The 22,932-nt window shown below is 41.0% G+C and overlaps 1 protein-coding gene across 2 annotated transcripts; it reads right to left on the reverse strand.

Moving 5' to 3' along the window:
- Window positions 1-3,001: 3,001 nt before the first annotated feature.
- On the reverse strand, window positions 3,002-22,243 carry ern2 (endoplasmic reticulum to nucleus signaling 2). Of its 2 annotated transcripts, none has more exons than XM_054779962.1 (24): window positions 20,751-22,243; window positions 20,248-20,365; window positions 18,711-18,744; window positions 18,530-18,602; window positions 18,385-18,457; window positions 15,209-15,331; window positions 15,040-15,141; window positions 14,851-14,910; window positions 14,562-14,778; window positions 14,260-14,338; window positions 13,971-14,121; window positions 10,795-10,937; window positions 10,541-10,720; window positions 9,885-10,023; window positions 9,448-9,552; window positions 9,274-9,364; window positions 9,005-9,194; window positions 8,831-8,927; window positions 6,187-6,386; window positions 5,961-6,108; window positions 5,337-5,464; window positions 4,577-4,700; window positions 3,918-3,985; window positions 3,002-3,838 (listed from the first exon to the last, which is right to left on the reverse strand). In XM_054779962.1, exons 1-24 carry the CDS (start codon window positions 20,811-20,813, stop codon window positions 3,656-3,658), a joined length of 2,889 nt encoding a protein of 962 aa, XP_054635937.1. In that variant the 5' UTR covers window positions 20,814-22,243; the 3' UTR covers window positions 3,002-3,655. The 2 variants fall into 2 exon arrangements, 1 of the variants encoding a protein (XP_054635937.1); XR_008570747.1 differs by having other exon boundaries at window positions 3,749-3,838; window positions 3,918-4,403.
- Window positions 22,244-22,932: the final 689 nt, after the last annotated feature.

Genomic DNA, 22,932 nt, shown 5'->3' on the forward strand with positions numbered 1-22,932 from the left:
GAGCCCACTTCCTCTCCTGTCCCTAAAATGTGTAAGATCCACTTCCCTCTGCCTACCTCCTCTTCCACACACACGCCACAGAAACCGAATCCTTCTGCAGTGTCCTGCAAAAGGGAGGCAAGTGTAGGACCGTCGACTGAAGCAGGACATTTTGTCGTTTAGTTGTGTAGAGCTTGGTTTCTCGACCTGTCTCATGCCGGGACCCCCATTTTCCCATGGTCATTAAGTCGAGACACATTTTTATAGAAGTCAAACGAAGCACGTTTGTGAAAATTAGCGTTTGAAAACGCTCACATGTCATCGTTTAAAACATGCACATAATGATGTGTGAAAAGTGCCCTCACATTTCAGCAACCCATGCATCCATCCATTTTCCTCCGCTTATCCGGGTCCGGGTCGCGGGGTCAGCAGACTTCCCGGTCCCCGGCCCCTTCCTCCAGCTCCACCGGGAGGATACCAAGGCGTTCCCAGACCAGCTGTGAGACATAATCCCTCCAGCGTGTCCTAGGTCTGCCCCGTGGCCTTCTCCCTGGGCATGCCCGGAACACCTCACCAGGGAGGCGTGGAAACAAACATGGGTGACTAGCAGCAAACCAGCTTGCTCCTTCCATCTTCCAGATATGCCGCCTATCCTCAGTAGGAATGTAACAATTCGTGGAAGTAAGCGACGGTAAAATCTGTGTGTGTGCGCTCAATTAGGAGAGTCCGTGGGGACGTCTGTGAAAATGTTGCTTTTTCATATGATATCGGGTGTATTTTCATTAGATTACTTCTTCCTCTTCAATTTCGCATCGGATGTGAGTAACTTAGTGTTAGACCACCTCTAAGTCATATGTCATACAAGTCCAACTTTAAGCCTCTCAAACTCATGAATCGGAGCTTCAGGACAAGATAAAAGGTATGTAGGATATAAATTCGCTTTAATAGGTGTCTGCAAATGAAATTTCATTCAAATCTGATGGTGCGAAATATGTTCATTTTGGCCCGGAATTACTATGTACGGCACATGCAATTTGTAGTGTAACGTAGAAACCAGTACAGTGTGGAAGTTGCTAGATATCGGCTCTTAAATGAAACTCTTATTTGTTATCATCATTATATTTGTCCAAATAAAGGTACCTTTAGTTGTACCAGGCATTCAAATGGATCAATAAACTGAAGAAACAAGGGTGGTCTAATCATGTTTTCCATGACTGTATTTACACGTACTGTATATACTGTACATGTTAACCTATTGAGACATTGCCCTCTGCTGGTCAAAGTCAAGTACTATAATATGTTCATCTGACGTCATCAGTTTTTTTTTGTTAATTTTTTTACAGCATGCTAATTGTTTATGTACAAATAACACACGTAGTGGAGCACAAAAATCTTTCCATGAGCTCAAGTATTATAAAAAACAATTCGCAAGGGGGGTGATTTTCCTGTGGATAATTGACATTTGAGTGACATAGGTAGTAAACACCACATTTAGCAACCAAGAAACGTGTAATTAATTATGGTATAGGTTTTGCACAAGAAATAAAAACCCAGGTAGAGTTTTAATGAATGTTGTGTGAGTTTGTTTTCCAAACGACACATAAAGTGGGACTAATGTGCAACGACACATAAAGTGGGACTAATGTGCAATGATGTGTAAAGATATCTATCTAGAGCAGGGGTGCTCACACTTTTTTAGCCTGCGAGCTACTTTTGAAATGACCAAGTCCCAAAGATCTACCTACTACAATAAATATATAAAGTATATATATTTACTATATTTATTTAAAAGAATATGAGTATGTATTTATGTACGTTCTACATGGAAATCAGGAGTGCACACACTTTCTCACAAGTCAAAATGATCTACCTCTTCTATAAAACATATACAAAATATAACCAGTAAACTCTGAGATTCTATTGTAAATATTCATGATTTTTGTATTATTTTGTATTTCACATTCACATTTTCAAAGTTTACAGGTAATCAAAGTAGTTGCTATCATAATTCACTTCAATATGGAAATAAAGATAATTCCACATAACTCCTAAATAGTTGTGTACATAACCTGAGTACTGGTAATATGTCAGTCAAATTAGCTTTGTAACGTTCATTAGGGCACACAGTTCATGTATTACAGTTAGTATTTGCTATCAAACATTAGCGATATACAACAATTTAAAATGATGATGCAAAAGACAATGCAGCCGAAGTCAAGGCAACATATTGAAAAGGTCTCAGCAATGGGCACATTTTTAATTTCATCGTGAAATAATAGTTTAAGAAGCGAACGTGTAGAAAACACTGATTTCTGTAGGAGAGTTCATGACGCCAAGCAAAGCCAGTAAACAATACACTTTTTTTCCCACGTAGCTAGCCGCTACAAGTGAACAGATAGCTTTTGTTATAGATATAGACATCTTACCGCAGAGTTACTTCATCCATAATCACAATAAAAAAAGATGAAAGTTGCATCTTCGTATGTAGCTTGAAACGCTGCGGGGGAGCGAGCACGAATCAGGAGGGGAGCTTAATGTCAGCTGACTGATGTCATATGACAACTACAAAGTGACGTTTACGCGATCGACCCAAACTAGGCGATCTGCGTAACGTCCACCCCTGATCTTGAATATTTTGCTAGCTTGTTAAATTTAGGTTTTACATGTCTTGAAAACATATTATGAGCTTGGTCCAAATTTGCAATAAAATATCAATCAATAATATTTAATAATAATCATAGCTATAATAATTATTGTTTGTTAATTAGTTGTATAACATGTAAATATAAATGTTTATTTATACTAATAAATTTATTAGTATAAATGTATAAATGTATTAGTGTCTTAAATTTCATTTAATAATAAAAAGAATAATTTAAATAATGCTATAAAATAATAATAATAATAATAATAATAATAATAATAATAATAACAACAACAATAATAATACTACTACTAATAACAATAACAATAACAATAACAATAACAATAACAATAACAATAATAATAATCCATCTTTGGTACACTCAAAGTCAAATTTTATTCACTTGTTCCAAAAAATGAGTACAAAAACAAGAATATTTCAACATTCTTTCTACTGCACAACCTTGAACAAGGCTTCATTCCGTAGTAACGGGCAGAAGTTCAGGCAAATCCAGAGTTTGAGATTTAAAAAAAAGGAGTAAATGTCAGGGAGTGTCAGATAAAAATGTGTCATTTCAATCATTGTCATAGCACAGTGGTTATAAACGAAGATGTTAACAGGAGTTAACTGTGTGTCGTTCATTTGTCAGTCAGTGTTGCTACCTTAAGGTATACATGGAACAAAGCAATGTCCATGTTGTCTAAAAAGCCAAAGGAGGAGGGGAAGTAAAACCTTTTAAAAACGTATAAAGCGCCTACTTGTAAAAGATTCTTTCTTTCATTATGAATTGGTCGACTTGATACCAGTGTTGCAGCGAGGCTTGGGTACATAACACACACTGTGATTGGGCATTTTTCAATGAATTAGAAGTTAGTGTAATAGATCCTTAAATTAGTGCATTCTCTCTGAGTAAAAACAATAAATTTATATGAAACTCACTTTGAAATCAATGTATTGAGTAAAACAGTAACAGCTTTACAAAAGCAATAATGAGGAGTAGTCACCGTCGGTCAGTCAGTGCCCCCGTGACTGCTATTTGGCGGCGGGGAGCAGATAGTAGGGCTGAAACAGTCTCTCGTGGGCACAGATGTGCAGGGCAGTGTGTGTGTGCATCAGTAACCTGGGAAAGCGGGAAGTGAAGTAGCCGACAAAGCCTTCGGGCAGCTCGCCGAGGGTCTGCTGCACATCAGGGGGCAGCTCGTGGTAGTGGTGCTTCTGTAAAACACAAGCACAGGTCACATAAAAGGCGACAGGAGGTTGAATAGAAGGAAGTGAACGAGAGGGGCATGCTGACCTTATTCCTCATGGCTCTCAGCAGGTCTCGCACCGAGTTGCCTTTGTATGTACGGAAGCGCCTTAAGTCTGCAACTCGCAAGGAGGACAAGTGAACAGAATGTTGATGTGATGTACAGTGGAACCAACAGTCAAGTCAAACTTTGATTTTTTTTGGATTCAAAACAAGTTTTCCCATTGGCTTGTTCAAATATGTTGCTGTCATAAAACCTTAATTAACTGCTAATTGTGTCTGACCTTCTATTTACCTTTTCCCTATGTCAAAATGTTCATGTGATGATTATCATTACCAACAATGAAACAAAGAGTGGATATGTGTATGTAGATAACTATAACTATAACTCTAACTATATAACAAGCTGTATATGTAACTTTAGCCATACTGTACTGAGCAGCCAGGACACAGATCACAGAAGTGTCATTACCACTCCTGTGGTTATGCTTACACTTTTCCACTTTGCCATTGTGACGTCACAAAAAAGCCAAACTAAAAAAAAAAGCAAAACACGGCAGATGAGTGAATCCTTTAGATGCTCACTGATTCCTACGGAGAAAGTCTTGTGTGATCTGCTTTTAAGGTTGTGGGGTTTTTTTTCAAACTGTACAACTTCACGTGCATTTGACCTTGAAATTTTCATTGTATACAGATGTGTATCCTACCCATCTGCAGGGGCACGGATATGTGCATCCTCCAGTTGGTCCGGACCACCGTCCTCCCCCCACTCTCCAGTTTAATCACAACGTCGCTGTTAGCAGGTTCCTTCTCAATGCGGTCACTCACATCCTGTGTACAAACACAAACATGCACAGCGATGAAGGAATGATGAAGACTACAGATGCAGATTACATTCTGATTGAGTTGGAAATGTATCTCACTTTAGCTACTACACCTTACAAGCACTGAAACGTGTTACATGTTTATTTTAAAAATGCTGTTTACATGCTTACACTGGAACAGATTTGTTAAAACACAGTTTGACTTTACAGCTTCCAAACAAAAAAAATTATATTTTTTCAAATGTAGGAACTTTTTCGCTGGTGTAAACTTCCAAGACCACCAGGGAACGGCAACTAATGGAGAGTGATTGATATGCTCATAAAAATGTCTATTTTTGACACACGGTTGGCTCCCCCTCCTCCAAACCCATTTTTCTTTCACCTCAAATGCTGATACTTTGTGGGAATGCATGAAGGTAAGATCTGATGATCTTATTGAGTGCTAAAGTCCAGGCTGGTCCGGGTGGATGGCGCGTCTGTATTCATTTTGTGCTTTTAATTTGATGTTGTTCCTGTCTTAAGTTTTACACAACATCATAAATAAGATCAATTAGATGGCTATAATGTGTTTAAGACACCCCCACCCCAATGTCTGTGCAAAGAGAAAGGCACATACTAACAATAAGTAATTGATGCAACTCACTTGGAAGAAGAGCAGCTGTTTCTCAGGACTCCAAAAGAAAGGATGCTTGAGCACTTTGGCAGTGGAAGGACGCGCCTCCGCCTCCGCGCTGACCATCTGCTCAATCAGGTCCTGAGCGATGATGTTATCTGAAACCCAAACGAGATATAATGTTGCATGAAGTTAATCATTGTCTTATAGTATGTATATTAACAGTGTGCAGTTTTTGGTACATGTACAAGCACAACAAATTATCTCAATAAGCTTACTTTTTATTCATTTTTTTCACCGATGCAATAAATAAAACACTATTACCTTTTATAGTAACATTAAATCTATTCAAATGAATTATCCATTGCTAAATAACATTGAACTGCTTTGACATATCCTAGTTCCAGATGATTCCATCCAAAATAATCCTAACTCTGTAAAGTCATGTAAACTGGCTGCTGACAGGACAAATTCTCTATAGTTTGGGGTTGTACTAGAAGGTAGGACCTAAAAGGAAATGCAAGTCACAGTGTAGTGGAACAATACATGCATAGTGATGTAATGCAGAGTGATGTAATGTAATCATTTTTAAATACCGTTCAGACACCACCTTTAGGTCCGAAAACAAGAGAATGTGTGGTCAAAGCAGCTTACCGTGTGTACACTCCATTAAATATGAGAGTGAATATTCTCCCGACAAGATGTTAAATTGCTGCATCAACGTTTCTCCAAAAGGGTGCTGCCCTCTGCTGACCACGTAGTAGAAGATGCAGCCTGCTGAGAAGACGTCCACAGCTGCAGTCTAGAAAAAAGTGGGTGTGCTGAACAAGAGGCAGATGAAAAATAGGACTTTCATCGTTTGTTAAAATGCCAGACTCACAGGTTTGATGTCAGTATTATTTCTCAACAGCTCAGGGGCTATCCAGCCTTGAGTGCCTGGTATTCCCGAGTGCAACGAGAAGCTGCTCCGACCGTCTGAGATCTTTTTGCAGAGGCCAAAGTCAGAGATGAGAGATCGGACCTGACCCAGTGAACTGGGAAAGGAGAGGAGGATGTTTCTAGGCTTCAGGTCCCGGTGGACTGCATGGATGGATGGAGGGAGGGAAGCAAAAGAGAGAAGACAACATTTTCAGCCCTTTCGTCCATATGCAAACTCATTTTTTCATTATTTTTAGCATGCAGACGGCAAAAACAGTGGGTTTCTTTGATCTTGTCTCCCTTAGATAAGTCACACCTCACATGATTTTTGTTTTGTTTTGTTTGTTGTGATGGCAACTTTATATTCAAATGTGACTAATAAGCCCACATCCTTTCAGTTTTCTTCTGAGTTCTCATTGGCCAAAAAAATAACAATTACAAAAATCCAAAACAAAAACAAAATTTTTTTTTTTTTTTTTTTAATTAAAAATCTCTGCCAAAAAGAAACTTTGGGGTTATGGCTGGACAGGCTGATTAAAACCCCTGTCACACAAAGCACGAATCAGCACAAATCAAGCAGAACCAGCCAGAATGAAAAGTTTCAAAATTCACGCCACATTTGGGAGAGGATTTGAATGACGGTCGAATACTTATCAGGAATAGGAGCTGGTGCTTCAGGGGCTTCCTGGATTTCAACACCTGTGTACAGTGCATGCCGATGTCCGGTTTGAAGACAAACGTTTACACTTGCATGCATTTTGCTTCTGCATTGTACCGCAATTTGCCGTGGCAATGCGTGTCATTTATTGTTTTACGTATTTATGTCATGCCTGAAAAGCGTTAAGACTAGTTTTGTGCACTGTTTGTGTTCTTTACGCATAAATTCCGTTCTTCGCACATAATTCGCGGTGGTGCGCATTGGCACGAACGGACCATGCTACCGCACAACTTATTTACGTCATGTGCACGACAATAGTAGGTGCAATGCCCATTGTTCCTGCATGGGAATGCAGTGTCATCACCACTTCCTGCATCCGTGAAGCAGTCCCACATAAACCCACGCAACAGCAGGCATCACCCCATATCTTCATTAATTTCTCTATTTGCAGGGGACCTACGGTACAAGATATTGGACGCCAGAGAAGAAGCAAATACAAAAAATAAATTAGTCTATATTTGAATTTTTTTTTATTTCAAATTTTTTATTTTCTCACAGCCACAGATGTGAGAGAGCAGGAGAAAAGGCAATAAACTAAAAAAAGAGACACTTTTCAGCACCTCTGCACTGTCCACGCTGGCAGCCGCTGGTGGAGTTAACTTGGCTACTTTTCCTTGGTGTTGATACCAATAAGGCGATGCAGTGAAGCTACAGCGGCTTATGGCTGCATTTTTTCCTGAATGCAATCACAATGTTTAGAATGCTGCTGGGAATGCCGTAAGAGTATCGTCAAAGTGCCGTTACAATTCCTTTCAAATGCCGTTCGGTATTTTTCCACTTCAAATCCTGCTGGAAAGCTTTTAACATGCTAAAACCATTCGGGCTGGCCACAAGAACGGGCCCTGATATTTTGAATGCACTCAGAATGCAGTCAAAACATTTTTAATGCACTTAGAACAGTGGTCACCAACGTTTTTGAGCCCAAGATCCTTGGTCTACACACACACACACGCATGCATGCACACACATATGTCTAGAATTTTTTTTTTATAGAACGTATATTTCAATTATATATATTTTTTAATTTATTTTGAGAAAGTAAAGTAAAAAGTGATACAATATGTGCCCTGCGATTGGCTGGCGACCAGTCCAGGTTGTACCCTGCCTCTCACTCATAAGTCAGCTGGGATGGGCTCCAGCATACCCCCGCGACCCTAATGAGGATAAGCGGCATAGAAGATGGATGGATGGATGGAAAGTAAAAAGTGATACATATCTAAAGCTTTGTCTTTAAATACAAAGCTTGTGTTATTTTTGGTTGTTGGTGTAAACATTACAGCCTTTTCTCACTGTACCTTTTGCTCTCCGTTTACCATTTTTACTGTTTTTTAACTTTTATTTTGTTTCTGCAGTGATGCAATGGCCCCCGAGGCGCACTTTGGCCATCCCTACTTTTTTGGATCTTTGTTGGGGTCAGGCTTGTGGCGTCGGCTCTATGAGCTAATTACAACTCAGCTTAATGGATCTGTGTTGTGGACGAGCTAGCGAGTGGGTTAGGGAGAGAGAAACTGGTCAATGTGTTACAATAGTCTCCCCTCCCAAGCTGCATCTCAAAGGTTTTTTTGGAGGTGCACATCTATGGAGTTACATTTGTGTCTTCATTTTCAGGTAGCAAAGGCAGATTTTGAACCATATTAACATGTAGTAACTACTGTTGTGTCCTCAGGCACATTGCTGCGCTGTGTCACTCTCTCTCTCTTTTGCTTGTTGCTGAACGCTTGCTGTTGCGGGGCGAGGAGAGCAGGTGTTAGTGCACTGGTACCGGGTTTTGGGGACTGGGCTCTTGGCCAGTGTGGATGTCATTTTTTACACTGCAATTTTTATGTGCCTCTACATAAGTAGTCACACTTATGTGTTGAGCACGGACATGTGTGTGTTTGTCTCAAACCTATGTTAAGAGAGTGGAGGTGCAAGAGCCCACACGTAGTCTGCTCCAACAACGTAATAGGATTCAGGTCTGGAAAGCAAGATGGATCCTCCACATACTGTAGATAAAACAAGACACATATTATGTCATCATATTGAACTGAAGGACCAGTGGTTTAATAGAAGCGATGTAAACCTGCTGCAAGGTGGCGGCGCACAGCTCGATGGCAATGTATGTAAAGAGACGGTCTCTCTCGGTACAGAAGTATCTGATGACATTGGGGTGCGTGTCAGACTCACGCAGGAGCTGAACTTCCCGGTCTGCAACCTCAAAACATTCGGGAAGGATTCGCTTCACTGCTACGTGGCGTCCGTCAAAGTTGCCCCTTCATCAGATACAATATGTACACTCGTTAACGCTACGCAGCAACATTCAAACATGCATGAATACTGTACATGTAGTACCTGAAGACAAAGGTTCCAGAGCTGCCGTGTCCGAGGACTTGAGATGTAGTGAAGGAGATTTTACCCACATGTATCTCCTCATTGTTTTCTGCTAAGAATGTGAGCAGCAATAAATTAATCAAACTGAGGTACAGAAAGACAATAACACACAGTAGCAACCAGTTGGGTTGTTACCTGCTGTGCTTTGATGCTCTGTGGTGTTGTTATTATCCACATTTGAGGTGCTGCTGCTGTCAGAGCAGACACTAAATGGATTGCCTACTGGTGCATGCTGGGAGCCTGGGAAAACACCAAAATAATATGCAGCGTTTATGTTTAGGCTATGTTTACACACAATGGTCCAGCTCAGATCAGATCACCACAATACAGTTTCTCTGTTTTTTTGTGGGGTGCGATGCATGCAACACACAATAAACAGGCTACAGTACATAACAGATATATTTAGTGGATTATTCAATTACATTAGGAAGTGTCTGTTTATTGTAAGAGGAGGACATGTTATTTTTAAGAAAATGCCCTCTTTGTCCTCTATCTTTCCTAATCAACACTGTGTCTAGCTCCAGCCTTTATGTACCCTACCTCTGACTGCAGCTGGTAAACATCTTCCTTACCACTTGAAAGTTTTATTTCAGTTGAAAGGGTTGAGGCCAAAGAAACCAGGGCTGCAGTTTGGGTGTGCTGTGCCCGAGATTCAAACGGCTTCTTTTGCTGCCGCTGCTGTTGCTTAGGTTTCATCTGCTTGGCTGTACGCTGCAAGAAACATAAAAAAAAGTAATAAGGTGAAGGTGAAGAAGTGCAGATAAACAGGTGCCTTGGTTTTCAACAAAAATATGTCTGGGTTTTCATCTTTACCGTCTCAGTTAACACAAACATTGCACCAAACAAACTAGTCATTCATTTCATTTCGCCCTCTGGTCCTAGCTAAAAGAGTCTTCAGTCAAGGTAAAAGTGATGTTAAATGTTAATTTATACCTTTCATTTGTAATTTATTTTTGCACAGTTATCTGCATGTAAGAGTATAATTGTTCTATATTAAACTATGTTTCCATTTTCAGGTGTCTGAACAGATTAATAGATTTACATGGTTTCCTATAGAAAAATTGTTTTGGTTTTGAACGGACCCATGGGAACGGACCAATAACGAAAGCTGAGGTACCACTGTACTTTATTAGTCCAGTGAGGGAAATGAGATGGGACTCAAACACACAATTAGGCCACTGGGACCTGTACAGCTCAAAAAGCAGCAACCCAACAAACACACACTCACCACAGGATATGTGAGGGCAAAGGCCAGCCATCCTCCCAGCAACAAGGTCATGACAGCCAGAGTCAGGTGGTCTTGCGTCACATAGAACGGAATCACAGGGGCCGGTTTCTGGGATGTTGCCGATGTCCTGTCACTACCTTCCCCATCAGCTTTGCCATCGCTGTGGCCAACTGGCCCCAACTGGAGGATTAGTCAAGAGGAAATCATGCAGCTACATATAACATGGATCTTGAATTAAGTGAGTTATCACTCACGTGATGCTGGAGATAGTTGGATGGGTGCGAGGATGGGGAGGCAGGAGATTGAGGAGGGATGATGGCTTCACCAGAGCGCTGCAAGGTGACTGGAAAATCCCTCAGCATGGTGGTGTGGGCTACAGGTGGGAGCTCATGATGGCCTAGAAGACATGACCAAAGATCAATTTATACAATGGACAAATAGATAGCTGGCAGGGATGTGTCAGGGGAGGCAGGTCTGGCAGAACCAGAGAGGTAGCGTAATGATGTAAAAAAAAAAAAAAAAGAGTACTATAAAATAAATGTTAATATTTGTCAATTGAACTGTATTATAAAAGTATTTTCTGTATGATTACCATTGTTGTTTTTAACATTTCCTAAAGTAAAAGTTGCTGAATTTGCACATTTCCTGATCAAATACAGAGCAGATAGTTGAGGCCGCCGTGAGCACGGCTTCTCGGCTTAGTGCGCAGTCTGAGGGCACACTGAGTGGGATCATGGCACCTGCCAGTTTCAGTTTGTCAGTATGTGACCGATAATACAGTATAATGTTGCAGAAAAATGTATTATACACTATGACAATAAAATACATAAAAATGTCATACAGGAGGCACTTGCAGTAATGATGCATCCTGAAGCAGTGAGCAGGAAAGTGCTTGTCACTGACATCCTTCCACAGAGGAAAAGCCAGCGTTTTTGTTTTTCTTTCTGCTAGCACTAGCTAACAGAAAATCAAATGCATTCAATATATTTTTATGCTCTGCTGAATAAATGAACGAATTTGTGTCAGGATTGTGTGCTGCGTTGCTGCCATCTGTCTGTCCTCTTTTGCAGCACACCCATAAGCATCCTGATGAGCTAATTATCCTCACCTGTGGCTGATTAGAAGAGCTACTTCAGCTGTGTGCAAACTCCTCGCCAGTGCCAGATTGTACCCTTTGCTACACCTTGTCATGCTCCCTCCAGCATTGATGTTGCATTGTGTTTTTGGCTTTCTGACCTGTTGCTCTTCTAGCTGCTGTAAGTACCACCTTACCTGCTTGACGTCTTTCAGCAGTAGCTTTATAATTTTTGGTACTTCTGCTAGTTTTTGTTAGCAGCGCTTTTGGTTACACTCCCGTGTCTTTTCCCTGCTTAGTTTTCCGTGCTAGCAGTGTTTTTAGTTATTCATTCCCGTGACTTGGTCCGGAAGTATTTCTGTTGAACTTTGCTTCTTGTGTTACCTTTTTTTTTGTATTTTTGTTATCCTTTTTGTATTAAATCTTTTTTGTTACACGGAACTTTGTCTCTGCATTTTGGATTCCTTGACCACGGTCTACAGCCGAACGTAACAATTTGACTGACAACAAATACAAAGTATCAGAACTTTCTCTGGAAAATGAGAGCCCAAGTACTCTATATTCAAATAAAAGGGTAAGAACACAAATGTTGTTCAGTTTATAAAAATATATAAAATCTCTATGTGCACGGCTCAGAGCAAGGGTACTCTTTGCTGTCTTCAACTTCACTTGATTAGTATTTGACATTGTTGTTCCAACAATGTGTACTATCCCTAGCACTCTGTTTATAGAGTGAGGAAGCTTACCAAACCATAAATTAAACCTGTTCATGTTTTTTTATTTTGCGCTAGCACGGGTAGGTTGTAAAAAAAAAAAGTGTCTATATTTGGACATAGAAATGTTACATGTAAAGCATGTCTACTTTGGTTCTGATGATTTTGTCATTTCTACTTAGAATTAAAGTGTCTGAAATTGGTTTCTAATGTGTTTTATTCAAATAGTCTGGGGGGGGGGGGGGGGGGGGGGGAAGAGAGAGAAAGAGACTGTCGTGTAATCATTAGTGAAACTTACATAACCTTGTCCGGCTGCCGATGAAAATTTTGAACATAATTCCATGGAAAATCAACCCCCATGATGGTTAAAATGGTACATATTCATGGAATGCAACTCTGCAACTAAAATGATTTTTTTTGTGTAAGTGTGTATAAAAGAGTAAAAAGATTTGAACAAAAGTCTAACACACCCAAATTTCGTGTCCGGCCCGTTATGTACGTACACTTTGAGCTCACACCGTAAATTGCGTATTGCTAGTAAATATTGAATTAGAAAATAAAAAGCGCCTTCTTGGGCCAAACAAAACTTGTATCCATCTGCCGGTTATTCGCCAAATACGTGTTTAGCAGGGGAATGTGTCGTCGTGTCCGCCATTTTGTGTCGGCGTTATGTACGTTCAGTCACGATTTCGGAGAAGCAGTATCATTGAATTCGACGAGCAATCGGCGGTTTAACAACCATTGTCAAGTCTAAGGTACGATTTTTTTCATTTATATATTGAAGATCTTTATGCACTTTGAAATGATTTTTTTATTGGGTGAGTTACAAATTTTGTGTATCAAGCAGTGTAACTCGTTTTGACCTCTCGTAGGTAGCCGTAAACACAAATTACTAATTACCATAACAGCAGGGTTAGATGTGGATATATAGGTTTAAGTTTATTTTCTTTGCTTTATATTTTTTTCAAACCTGTAGAAATATGCATGGAAATTGTGTTCTCTGTTCAAAGTTACCAGAGTCCCAGAGAAAAGATGTGCGGCGAAAAGTATGGTGGTTGAGAATGGTAAATCTTTCTGTAATGTACATAATCCGGTGTCTGCATTTGTTTTTTTCGCAATATGTTTAGTATTTGCACTGTATGTTTGTGGTTGCATATTTGTTACATTTACCTTAATTTTGCTATACAATTCTATTTACCTACAAAAGATTAATTTCTAGAGTGATGTAAGGCATAAAGTGGACACAGTTATGTACATTAGTTTGTGATGAGTTACTTTTCTAACAAAAGTCAAATCGATGCAGAGATAACAGCATAAAGTGGACACCGGGTTATGTACATTACATTTAAGAGTGAACTTCGGAGGGTTGCTATGGGAAATGGAAGATGTCTCGAGCTCTGGTATGTTGGGTGTGTGTTTTGCAATGTTTGAAGTTTGTGTTTAACATTACCAAGGTCTATCCGCGAGTTAGAAATTTTACCCAAAATGTAACACTTGGGTCCCCTTGATCTGAGCCATGCACATATTAATATAAAAAAGTCAGTCCCTCATGAACCTCACTGCACGTTACTGATAATAATAATTAAAGTATTATCGGTGTGCCTAGTGCACTGCCTGGTCCCATTAGATATAGGGGTTGTACCTATTAACAACCAGTGTTTTTTCCGGCTGTTTGTGCTCCCAGGAGGAAGGCGTACATCAGTGGACGGGGTGATCTCACACTCCCCTCTCTCACTGACCGTCACACCAACTGTCTCTGGACCCTCGATCCGGCCGAGAGTCAGTGCCCGAGGCTGCCATGGAAAACAAGAGGTCACGATTCAAAGAACTTGTCCCAGCATGTGCACCGTATGTGATATATAATTTTACTGATGTTGAATGAGACAGGGAGCATAACATGGTCATGGAAAAAAATAAATGATTAAACTCACCACTAAGGAGAATCCATGATGAACAAGGGAAGTGGAAGCATAGAGGTGGGAGTCCAGTTTTCCAACATAGAGAGTCGGCCTTAAAGAGACAGGGATTGACTTCCAGGTATTTATACGATGCTGAGTATTTTGCTGAATATTTTGAAGCCTTGAAAACTGAGGTACTGTAATGGTAATTTGTTGTATTTTATACAAATGGTGTTTACTTATTGATATACACTGTACATATAGGTTGTGTGACAAATTGTTACATGGTTTAATAAAGTCTCTTATTGTTCATAGTGTGTGAGTCTGTATCTTACACAAGTTGCGTGTGTGCGCTGGCTTGCTCCTTCACAAATTGATAGCTCCATTTGAGAGTGGCGTGGGCATCAGTCTGGTCGCCTGCTGAAGAGAAGGTGAGGAAGCGTAGCGTTTCCATGGCAAGAGACAGCTGGGGGGCGTGTCTCAGCGAGTCACCCAGGTACAGATATACCCCCACAACAGGAGAGCCGTAGTCCTGACTCCACAGAACGTCGCCTGGAGGACACTTTTGATATTAATAGACCGAGATGAAAGTAAAGAATGGTTTTCAATATACAAGCTCCTTACCTGACTCTCTGTCGACCGTAACAACGAGGCCATCCCCACTTGACAAAAGATGAGCCATCTCTGAAGTGGAAAAAGCGAAGAAGTGTACACACTGGCATAATGTGACTTAAGCCTGTGTTTCTCAGGTAAGCAGTCCTCTTGTAATCAGACAAGCTAAAGAAGTTATGTGAATCTCTGTCTAACACTTACTATAGTCTTGTTTCTCATCGTAAGGCGGAGCTGAGTAGTCATTGTATGTGGCGTTCCATCGTACCTCCTGTGTCTTTGTATCAAACATTGTAACGACATACTCTGCAGAGCGCAAACACAAACTACTGTAAGATGTGTGCATGTGTTACTGTGATCCTGTGCATCATACCTGTGCGTCCAATGTACAGCAAGTGAGTGTTGGGACAGATGGAATCAGACGAAGATGTGGTTAGGCTGGCTTGCTTTTCACCTGTTTCAGGATCCACCACAAACCACACATCCTGCTTTTTCCCTATAAATACACATTCTTGTGTTACAGGACTCATCACTGACATAACCTTCACTACATCAGCATTGAGACATGGCTCCTAGTCAATAACTTCATCAGAGATGGGCTACACCCACTTATTCTCATTCATCTTAACACATTTTGGACAACCCCAGGAACAGCTATCTATAACCATGACTACATCTCTAAAAAGAAAAATATAAGAAAATAGTTGAATTCTGAATTGACATATTCCTTTGCCTTCACTGCCAATAATGCTGACTTACCCACCTGTATGCTTGATATGTGGCGAGAAATGAGCAAAAAACAGAAACTGTAACATTGAGACAAAGACATTTTCAAAACAAGCACTCAGCTTTTTCTGAAAAGTACCCAACTGCAGATGGATGTAAAGCCTGTTTTATGCTTTTCGTATTCACTAGCTCCGTGCGGAAAAAAATGACGTCATTTTCGCACCCACGCCCACTCGAGCGGCCCCTTTCATGCGAAAAATTCCCGCTCAGCACACCTCCATATTTTTCCAACTACGCGGAATTGTGTTGTGTGTTAAGTTTTTTTTAATTTTCTTTTGACAAACAAAAAACAGTTGTACTTTGTTTTTTTAGTTGTTTTCTTGCTGTTTTTTGTGTGTCACTTTTTTGTCAATATTTGACAAAACAATGACAATATTTTTTTGTACTTGAGAATTGTACTACAAGACGACAGTACTTTTTAATTGTCCTTTTCTTTTGCACGCGTTACATGAGAAAAACCTAAAACTGTTTGTATTTGTAAGTATTTAGTATATAAGTATAAAAAAAGTGTGTGTTTTATTTCCAAGTCAAAGCAGTCCTGTGTCCTGTGGTTTGTTCGTGCGGAAAGTATAACCCAGCCTTAAGGGAGTAATTTCGGTACTACTACGGAAGGTTGAGCAGAGCAAACATACTTTCAAGAAGTCGATGAAGGCTCCAAACTCAAGTACTCTGGAATGGAGTGCCAACATAGACACTCTGCGCAGGAAAGGGCAGAGCCGTCTGTACTTCCTCAGAAGGCTGGCGTCCTTCAACATATGCAAGAAGCTGCTACAGATCTTCTACCAGACTGTGGTGAGTGTGGGGGGCAGCCTCAGGAAGGACGCCACACACCTGGACAAACTGGTGAGGAAGGCAGGCTCTGACATTGGCACTGAGCTGGACAGCCTGACATCTGTGGCAGAGCAAACAAGTGCGGAATTTGCACGAGGGATACGGGGGTCATGACCCCTGCAAAAATCAGATCCAGCCACTATAACCCCCCGAATATAACCACATCATTCCGATTTTATAAAAATAGGCATTAATATCTTGTTGAATTTCTTTATTTTCTTTATTTATACCAGGGGTGTCAAACTCGTGCCATGGAGGGCCGAGACACTGCGGTAACCATGGTGATGGCAGACGCTCCTTCAAGTGACATTACGTACCAGTCCTGACTCCTGCTGCAGCAGGGCGGCTGGGGAGCACGCAGCGGTTAGAGCGACTTCATGTCGTGAATCTTGACAAGCTTTGGGAAATACCTGAATGCAATTCCTTGAATTCTGCTTTGACGTCACTTGTCATTTTTAATCGGCCTGTTACCATTTGGAAATTAACTAAGCTTTTTTTATATAAGGTTCAAGAATGTGATTGCCGAACAGGTGACCAAGAAGAAGGAAATGACCAAGGAGGCATAGGTCATGAGAGAGAGACAGGTGACCAGAGAGGGAGACGAGGAGGCACAGATGAGGAGAAAGAGTGAGGAGGAGGTGCAGCAATTGAAGGAGAGAGAGAAGTTGGTGACAGAGGAGGTGCAGTAATTGAAGGAGAGAGAAAGGCTGCGCAGGAGGCACAGATGACCAGTTAACGGACCTAAAAAATGAAATTGTGCATGCAAACACACACTGTCAGAACACTGAACTGATATTGGGTTCATGTGGTTTCCTCACAGAGGGCCACATGGTGAGGGCAGCAGTCAGGCAAATGAGCATGCAAGGAAACTTAATTTGAATAGTGTGAATAGTGCTATTGATATTTACAAAACATTTATTTAATAGATTGTTATTGCTAACTAGTGCTTAAACACAATAGGAATTAACTACTGTGTCATTGTGGCATAAATAGTTAAGTATACAGCTGCAACAATGCCAAGTAAATCAGAGTTAAAGTATCACAGTGTATTTCTAATACAGGCACGCCAAATTACACTGACTCCTTTTAAAAAAAAAGTAAATGGTTCAATAAATAAACAGGCAAAGATTTTATTCTGATTATATTTTCTTATTTTTCTCTCCTATCTTGCTTTGATTTGTTTTAAGTGTTTTAAGTTTATTATGACATTTTTGCAATGCTGCTGGAAATGTCAATTTCTCTTGGAGAGGAATAAAGTATCTGTATCTAAACATGCAAGTGTTGTGACTGCACTGGAGAGCATAAGGAGGAGAAAGCCATTCACAGATGAAGAATAAATGAAAAAAAAAAAATCATAAAAATATCATAGCATCTATTCTCCGAATTAAAAAAATAATCATTATTATTCAGAAAATGACAGAAATTCAGTGCATCCATCCATCCAGTCCTCACTAGGGCCGCGGAGGTATGATGCAGCCTATCCCAGCTGACTTTGGGTGAGAGGCAGGGTACACCCACCAGCTGGGATAGGCTCCAGCTTCCCTGTGACCCTGAATATGTGGATGGTGGTTGTGTGGATGAATGACGGATGGATTTGGTGGGTGAGTCAGTCAATGCTTGTGGTTTGTTGCGGGTGGGTGGGTATATGGGTGGATGGGTACACCTGTCCACCCCCAAATGTGGATAGGTTTGCTTTGGTGGGCAATTGTATTGATGGAAGGTTTAGTTATAAATGGTTCTGTTGGAAAATGCTGTATGGAATGATGTATGTATGGATGGTGGGTGTACTGTATTTGGTGCATGGTAGATGGTTGTCTTGTTTGGGTGTGTGGCTGGACTGATGTATGAATTCAGAAAAGTGTGCTCTGGGTTGATTGGATGGATGGATTGATGGAAGTATATTGGGTCAATGGAGGGGTATGTGCACTTTACCTGTATATAGGACACCATCAGAACTCCTGCATGGAGCTGACTGAACCAGCTCTGGGATGGTGAATGGAAGTTTCTGGAGAAAAAACACAATAATGAAGTTGGAAATAGGACACAATCAGACCTTATATTAGACCTTATTCCTCACCATTAGGCCTTCTTTGTGCTTCCCACCTAGTATGTATAAGCTACCATCATTGGGGTCTGGGAGAAAACCTGGCCTAAAACCACACAGAAGGTAATAATATATCGATTACACAAGTGAATTGATGAGAAATCTTATGTGTGTGTGCGTGTGTGTTGTGTGTGTGTTTGTTTGTGTTACGCACTCAGTTAGGTAGACAGGCACTTGAATAATGGGGTCTGGAAAAACAAGCACATGTTTAATTTAAAAAGAACATAAATATTATACATTTGGCTTTCGGGTGAAATTTCAGGATGAACCTAAAATCTACTATACCCTTTACAGGTAATTAGTTAAAGGAACTGTAGGCAACTCGCTCCAAATTGCATTTTTTAAACCCAAAAATATATAGAACCACCACCGCTGACTAGTACGTACAAACAGTAAAAGAACGGACTGTACAAAAAAGGTCCATATTTTTCACAATTAGGAATTAGAATGCATAAAAATTGTTGTATATTTTCATTCATTGGTGGCGGCATGGCTCAGGTGGTACAGTAAAGGTTGCGGGTTCGATCCTCTGTCCTCCCTGGACAAGATACTGAACCCCCAGTTGCTCCCGATGCTGCGTCATCAGTAGGTAAATGTGCTAACAGTGTCAATGCGCTTTGAGTGCCTTGAAGGTGGAAAAGCGCTATACAAGTTAAAGACCATTTACCTTTACTGTTCACGGCTGTTGGTATTCATGTACATGTCCGTAGTGTGTACATACACACAAAAGCAGTCAGAGAAGCCAACAACAATTTACATTCACATTGTTGTTATATTCCATCCATCCATTTTCTATACCGCTTCTCCTCTTTAGGGTCGCGGGGGCCTATCCCAGCTGACTTCGGGCGACAGGCGGGGTACACCCTGGACTAGTCGCCAGCCAATCGCAGGGCACATATAGACAAACAACCATTCACACTCACATTCATACCTATACCTATTAGCCTTACTTACATGTTTACATGTTACATGGATGTTTTTGGATGTGGAAACCGACTTCGGGTGACAGGCGGGGTACACCCTGGACTGGTCGCAACCAAACAACCATTCACACTCACATTCATACCCATGGACAATTTAGAGTCACCAATTAACCTAACATGCATGTTTTTGGATGAGGAAACCGGAGTACCCAGAGAAAACCCACGCACACACGGGGAGAACATGCAAACGCCACACAGAAATGCCCAGGGGAGAATCGAACCGAGGTCTTCCCGAGCTCCAGGCTGTTACTGTGTTGGCCAGCATGCTAACCACTAGACCACCGTGCGGCCCTGTTGTCATATTGTTGACTATAAATTCAATGACAGCTAACATGAGTTAAACTTGGACAAATTGTTATCATTACCTGACGACAAACAGAACTAGTGCATGTGCATGGGTTACAAAGACGTAGATTGATTAGCTCAAAGCAGGAAGAGGCAGGATATAATGCTTGCAATACCTTCAAATGTTGGCGCCCTCTGGGCGGCAAACCTGCTACATACAATCACTTCAATTTGACCTTCAATAATCTTCTATAATGCACATGTCCACCTGACCACTGTTTCAGTACTTTTTGCAAAACTTGTTCTCTAACAAGGATCTGAAATGTAATCCTGAAATTTTCATCTGAAAGCATATTATCCCTAACTTTATGTGAGTAGTGTATATAAAAGCAGCCTTGTGCAACACTACCTGCTTGTACAAACCTTCTCTTAGGGTCCATTTGATGTCTCCTGTCTGTTTAGAGACTGCGTGAAGACTTCCGTCCAGTGTGGAAACAAACAGAAGGGATTCTGGGAGGGTGGCTGCTTTGACCCCTCCAACCTGATGTCCATCAAAGAGACTCATCAGTGTGAATGTGTGTGTGTGTGTGTGTGTGTGTGTGTGTGTAGTTCCTCATTTAGCCGGATATCCTTACACACACCCCTCCTTGCTAAAACATTACACATGTGTGTTTACACTGATAACTGAATGGCAAGTGTCATCAACAAAAGTATGAGGTATGAACAACAAACGGAGTCAAGTTGGTTCTGTTATAAATTGTGTCGTTTTTAAACCGTCCGAATGTCCTGTCATGGCAACTTTTAAATGATGCCTGAAATAGCGACAGTGGAAAGCCCTTAGTGGGCTCTCCACTGCGCAGTAACACAAACAATAACAAACACACAATATTGGTGACAAGAACAAGTAATGTAAAAATAAAGTTCACCTGTGATAGTCTGACTTGCCATGACAGCAGAAGGCACAGCAGCAGGCAGCCAAAGGCTCTCATGACCCCCTCGCCCCTCTTGGCAGCTACGAACGCCACTAAAAATCAAAGGTCGAATTCCCCCTCCATATCTAGTTGTCCATGCGTCGATGCCAGCTCAAAGTGACCGTTTAACATCACAAGAGGTGGACATGTTGACGTTTTAGAGAAAGTGCATTATCGCTTTAAATTCATCTCACCAGCAACGTAATGCTCAATAATACGCATTTCCGTGTTGGGACGAACGAGTGACGTCACCCGTTTTTGGGTTCGTTGTTGAGTGGCATACCGCTCAGCTAATGGGAGTGCCGAAGCGTTACAGAAGGGGTGTGTCTTCGGAAGTATCTGGAACACGTGGAACCAGACAGCAGGGCAACACAAGAGTGCGTTATTTATATGCAATAGAAAGCGGTGGAGACCGTCTTTCTCCCCTTTGTAATCTCACATTGAGCTCCACAATGCATTTCACAAACAATCGGCCCTATTTGTGTGGTTGGCTAAGTTAACTTTATGCAAAAGACTGATCATTTAAGGTCCATCAAATTACATAAGTATGCCAAAAATGTCTCCTGTACACATCCATCCATCCATTTTCTATATCCCTTCTCCATATTAATGTGAAAATCAGAAAATAAACACTGATAGCATATGGATATAAACAAAGGCAATTCTAGAGCCTGTTGCGGCCCTGGACAAAAATTCACAGGGGGCCCCTTTGCATAGCACCACCAGAGAAGTGATTGGAGAGACATTAACACTACTACTGTGATGTTAGTTTTCCTTCTCTAAATTTAAACTATCCAAAAGTCAAATTGTTGCAAAGTCATTTTATTACACTGTAAAATATGGCCCTTCATAGATATCACATGTGTCCTTCACTATAATTTATCAATAAATGATTCAAAGTGCTTTAACGTGGAACAGAGTAGAATTGAAGAGTTAAAAATAAGCCAAACACACAAAAATGAACTGAATGAAATAATCCTGGCAGGCACTTCTTGTCTTTTGAGTAGGGATGTCCGATATTGGCTTTTTTGCCGTTACCCGATAAGCCGATATTGTCCAACTCTCAATTTCCAAAACCGATATCAGCCAATATCAATACCAACATGTGTAACATCACATATTTCCTGTCATGGAATTAACACATACAGTGGTGTGGAAGAAGTGTTGTTTGTCACACTTGTTTCAGAGCATCAAACATATTTAAATATTAGTCAATAACAACACAGCTGGACACAAAATTAAGTTTTTAAATTAAACTTCTATTAAGGGGGGCGTCTGTGTAGGCTCTCAGTCGTACAGGAGTTGTCCAACGAGGGAAAGGCTTCCTGAGACGTCACCTGTGCTTCTGTAAAGAAGATGTAGTAAATTTCCCCGCTGTGGGATAAATAAAGTACATACATACATGTCGGACGTTCCGCTCCTCATCCGAAGAGCTTCGTCAGCGAACTAACAAGTGCTGGTAGCCTAGGCCTTAAATACAGTAAGAGTGGGCGGAATTGGTGTGTCAACGCCCTCCTCCTATTGGTTCCTTACGCTACGACTGGGAGGAGTAGTGGTCTAATCCTCTCCTTACATTAGCACCTCCGATCAAAGGGAAGTGTAGCTCCCTGTAGAGTGATTGGGGAAACTAAGCAAATGCTCCAAAAAAAAGGCTTTATCAACATCGCAGGGACAATTCTAGTGGTCCTCAATCAGCAGTACATCTACACCTTAAAGCAACCAATCACTCTTTTGAGGACAGCGAGGTAAAGATTTTGGCCAAAGAAAACAGATGGTTTGAAAGAGGAGTAAAGGAAGCTATTTTTGTCAAACAACAGAACCCATCATTGAATCGGAATGGTGGTTTGAGGTTTAATTTGGACCCTGTGTTCAGCAGGTTACTGAGACCAAAACCCACAGCTCTTAGTCATGCAAATGAGGTGGAGCCAGGAGCGAGCCACAAGAATAGATGCTAACGAGCCAGTATCAGAGTCGTTCATACCCAACTACAGGGAGCTACATTTCCCCTTGATCGGAGGTGCTAATGTAAGGAGAGGATTAGACCACTACTCCTCCCAGGCTTAGTGTAAGGAACCAATAGGAGGAGGGCGTTGGCACACCAATTCCGCCCACTCTTACTGTATTTAAGGCCTAGGCT

Source organism: Dunckerocampus dactyliophorus, chromosome 6 (assembly GCF_027744805.1).
Source record: "Dunckerocampus dactyliophorus isolate RoL2022-P2 chromosome 6, RoL_Ddac_1.1, whole genome shotgun sequence".
Taxonomy (NCBI): Eukaryota; Metazoa; Chordata; class Actinopteri; order Syngnathiformes; family Syngnathidae; genus Dunckerocampus; species Dunckerocampus dactyliophorus.

Coding starts and splice junctions, on each gene's coding strand:
- ern2 (XM_054779962.1), bottom strand. CDS start 20,813: ATGAGAGCCTTTGGCTGCCTGCTGCTGTGCCTTCTGCTGTCATGGCAA. Junction 9,553..9,884: donor TGAAATAAAACTTTCAAGTG/GTAAGGAAGATG, acceptor GTGTTTTCCCAG/GCTCCCAGCATGCACCAGTA. Junction 3,839..3,917: donor TGAGAGCCATGAGGAATAAG/GTCAGCATGCCC, acceptor TGTGTTTTACAG/AAGCACCACTACCACGAGCT.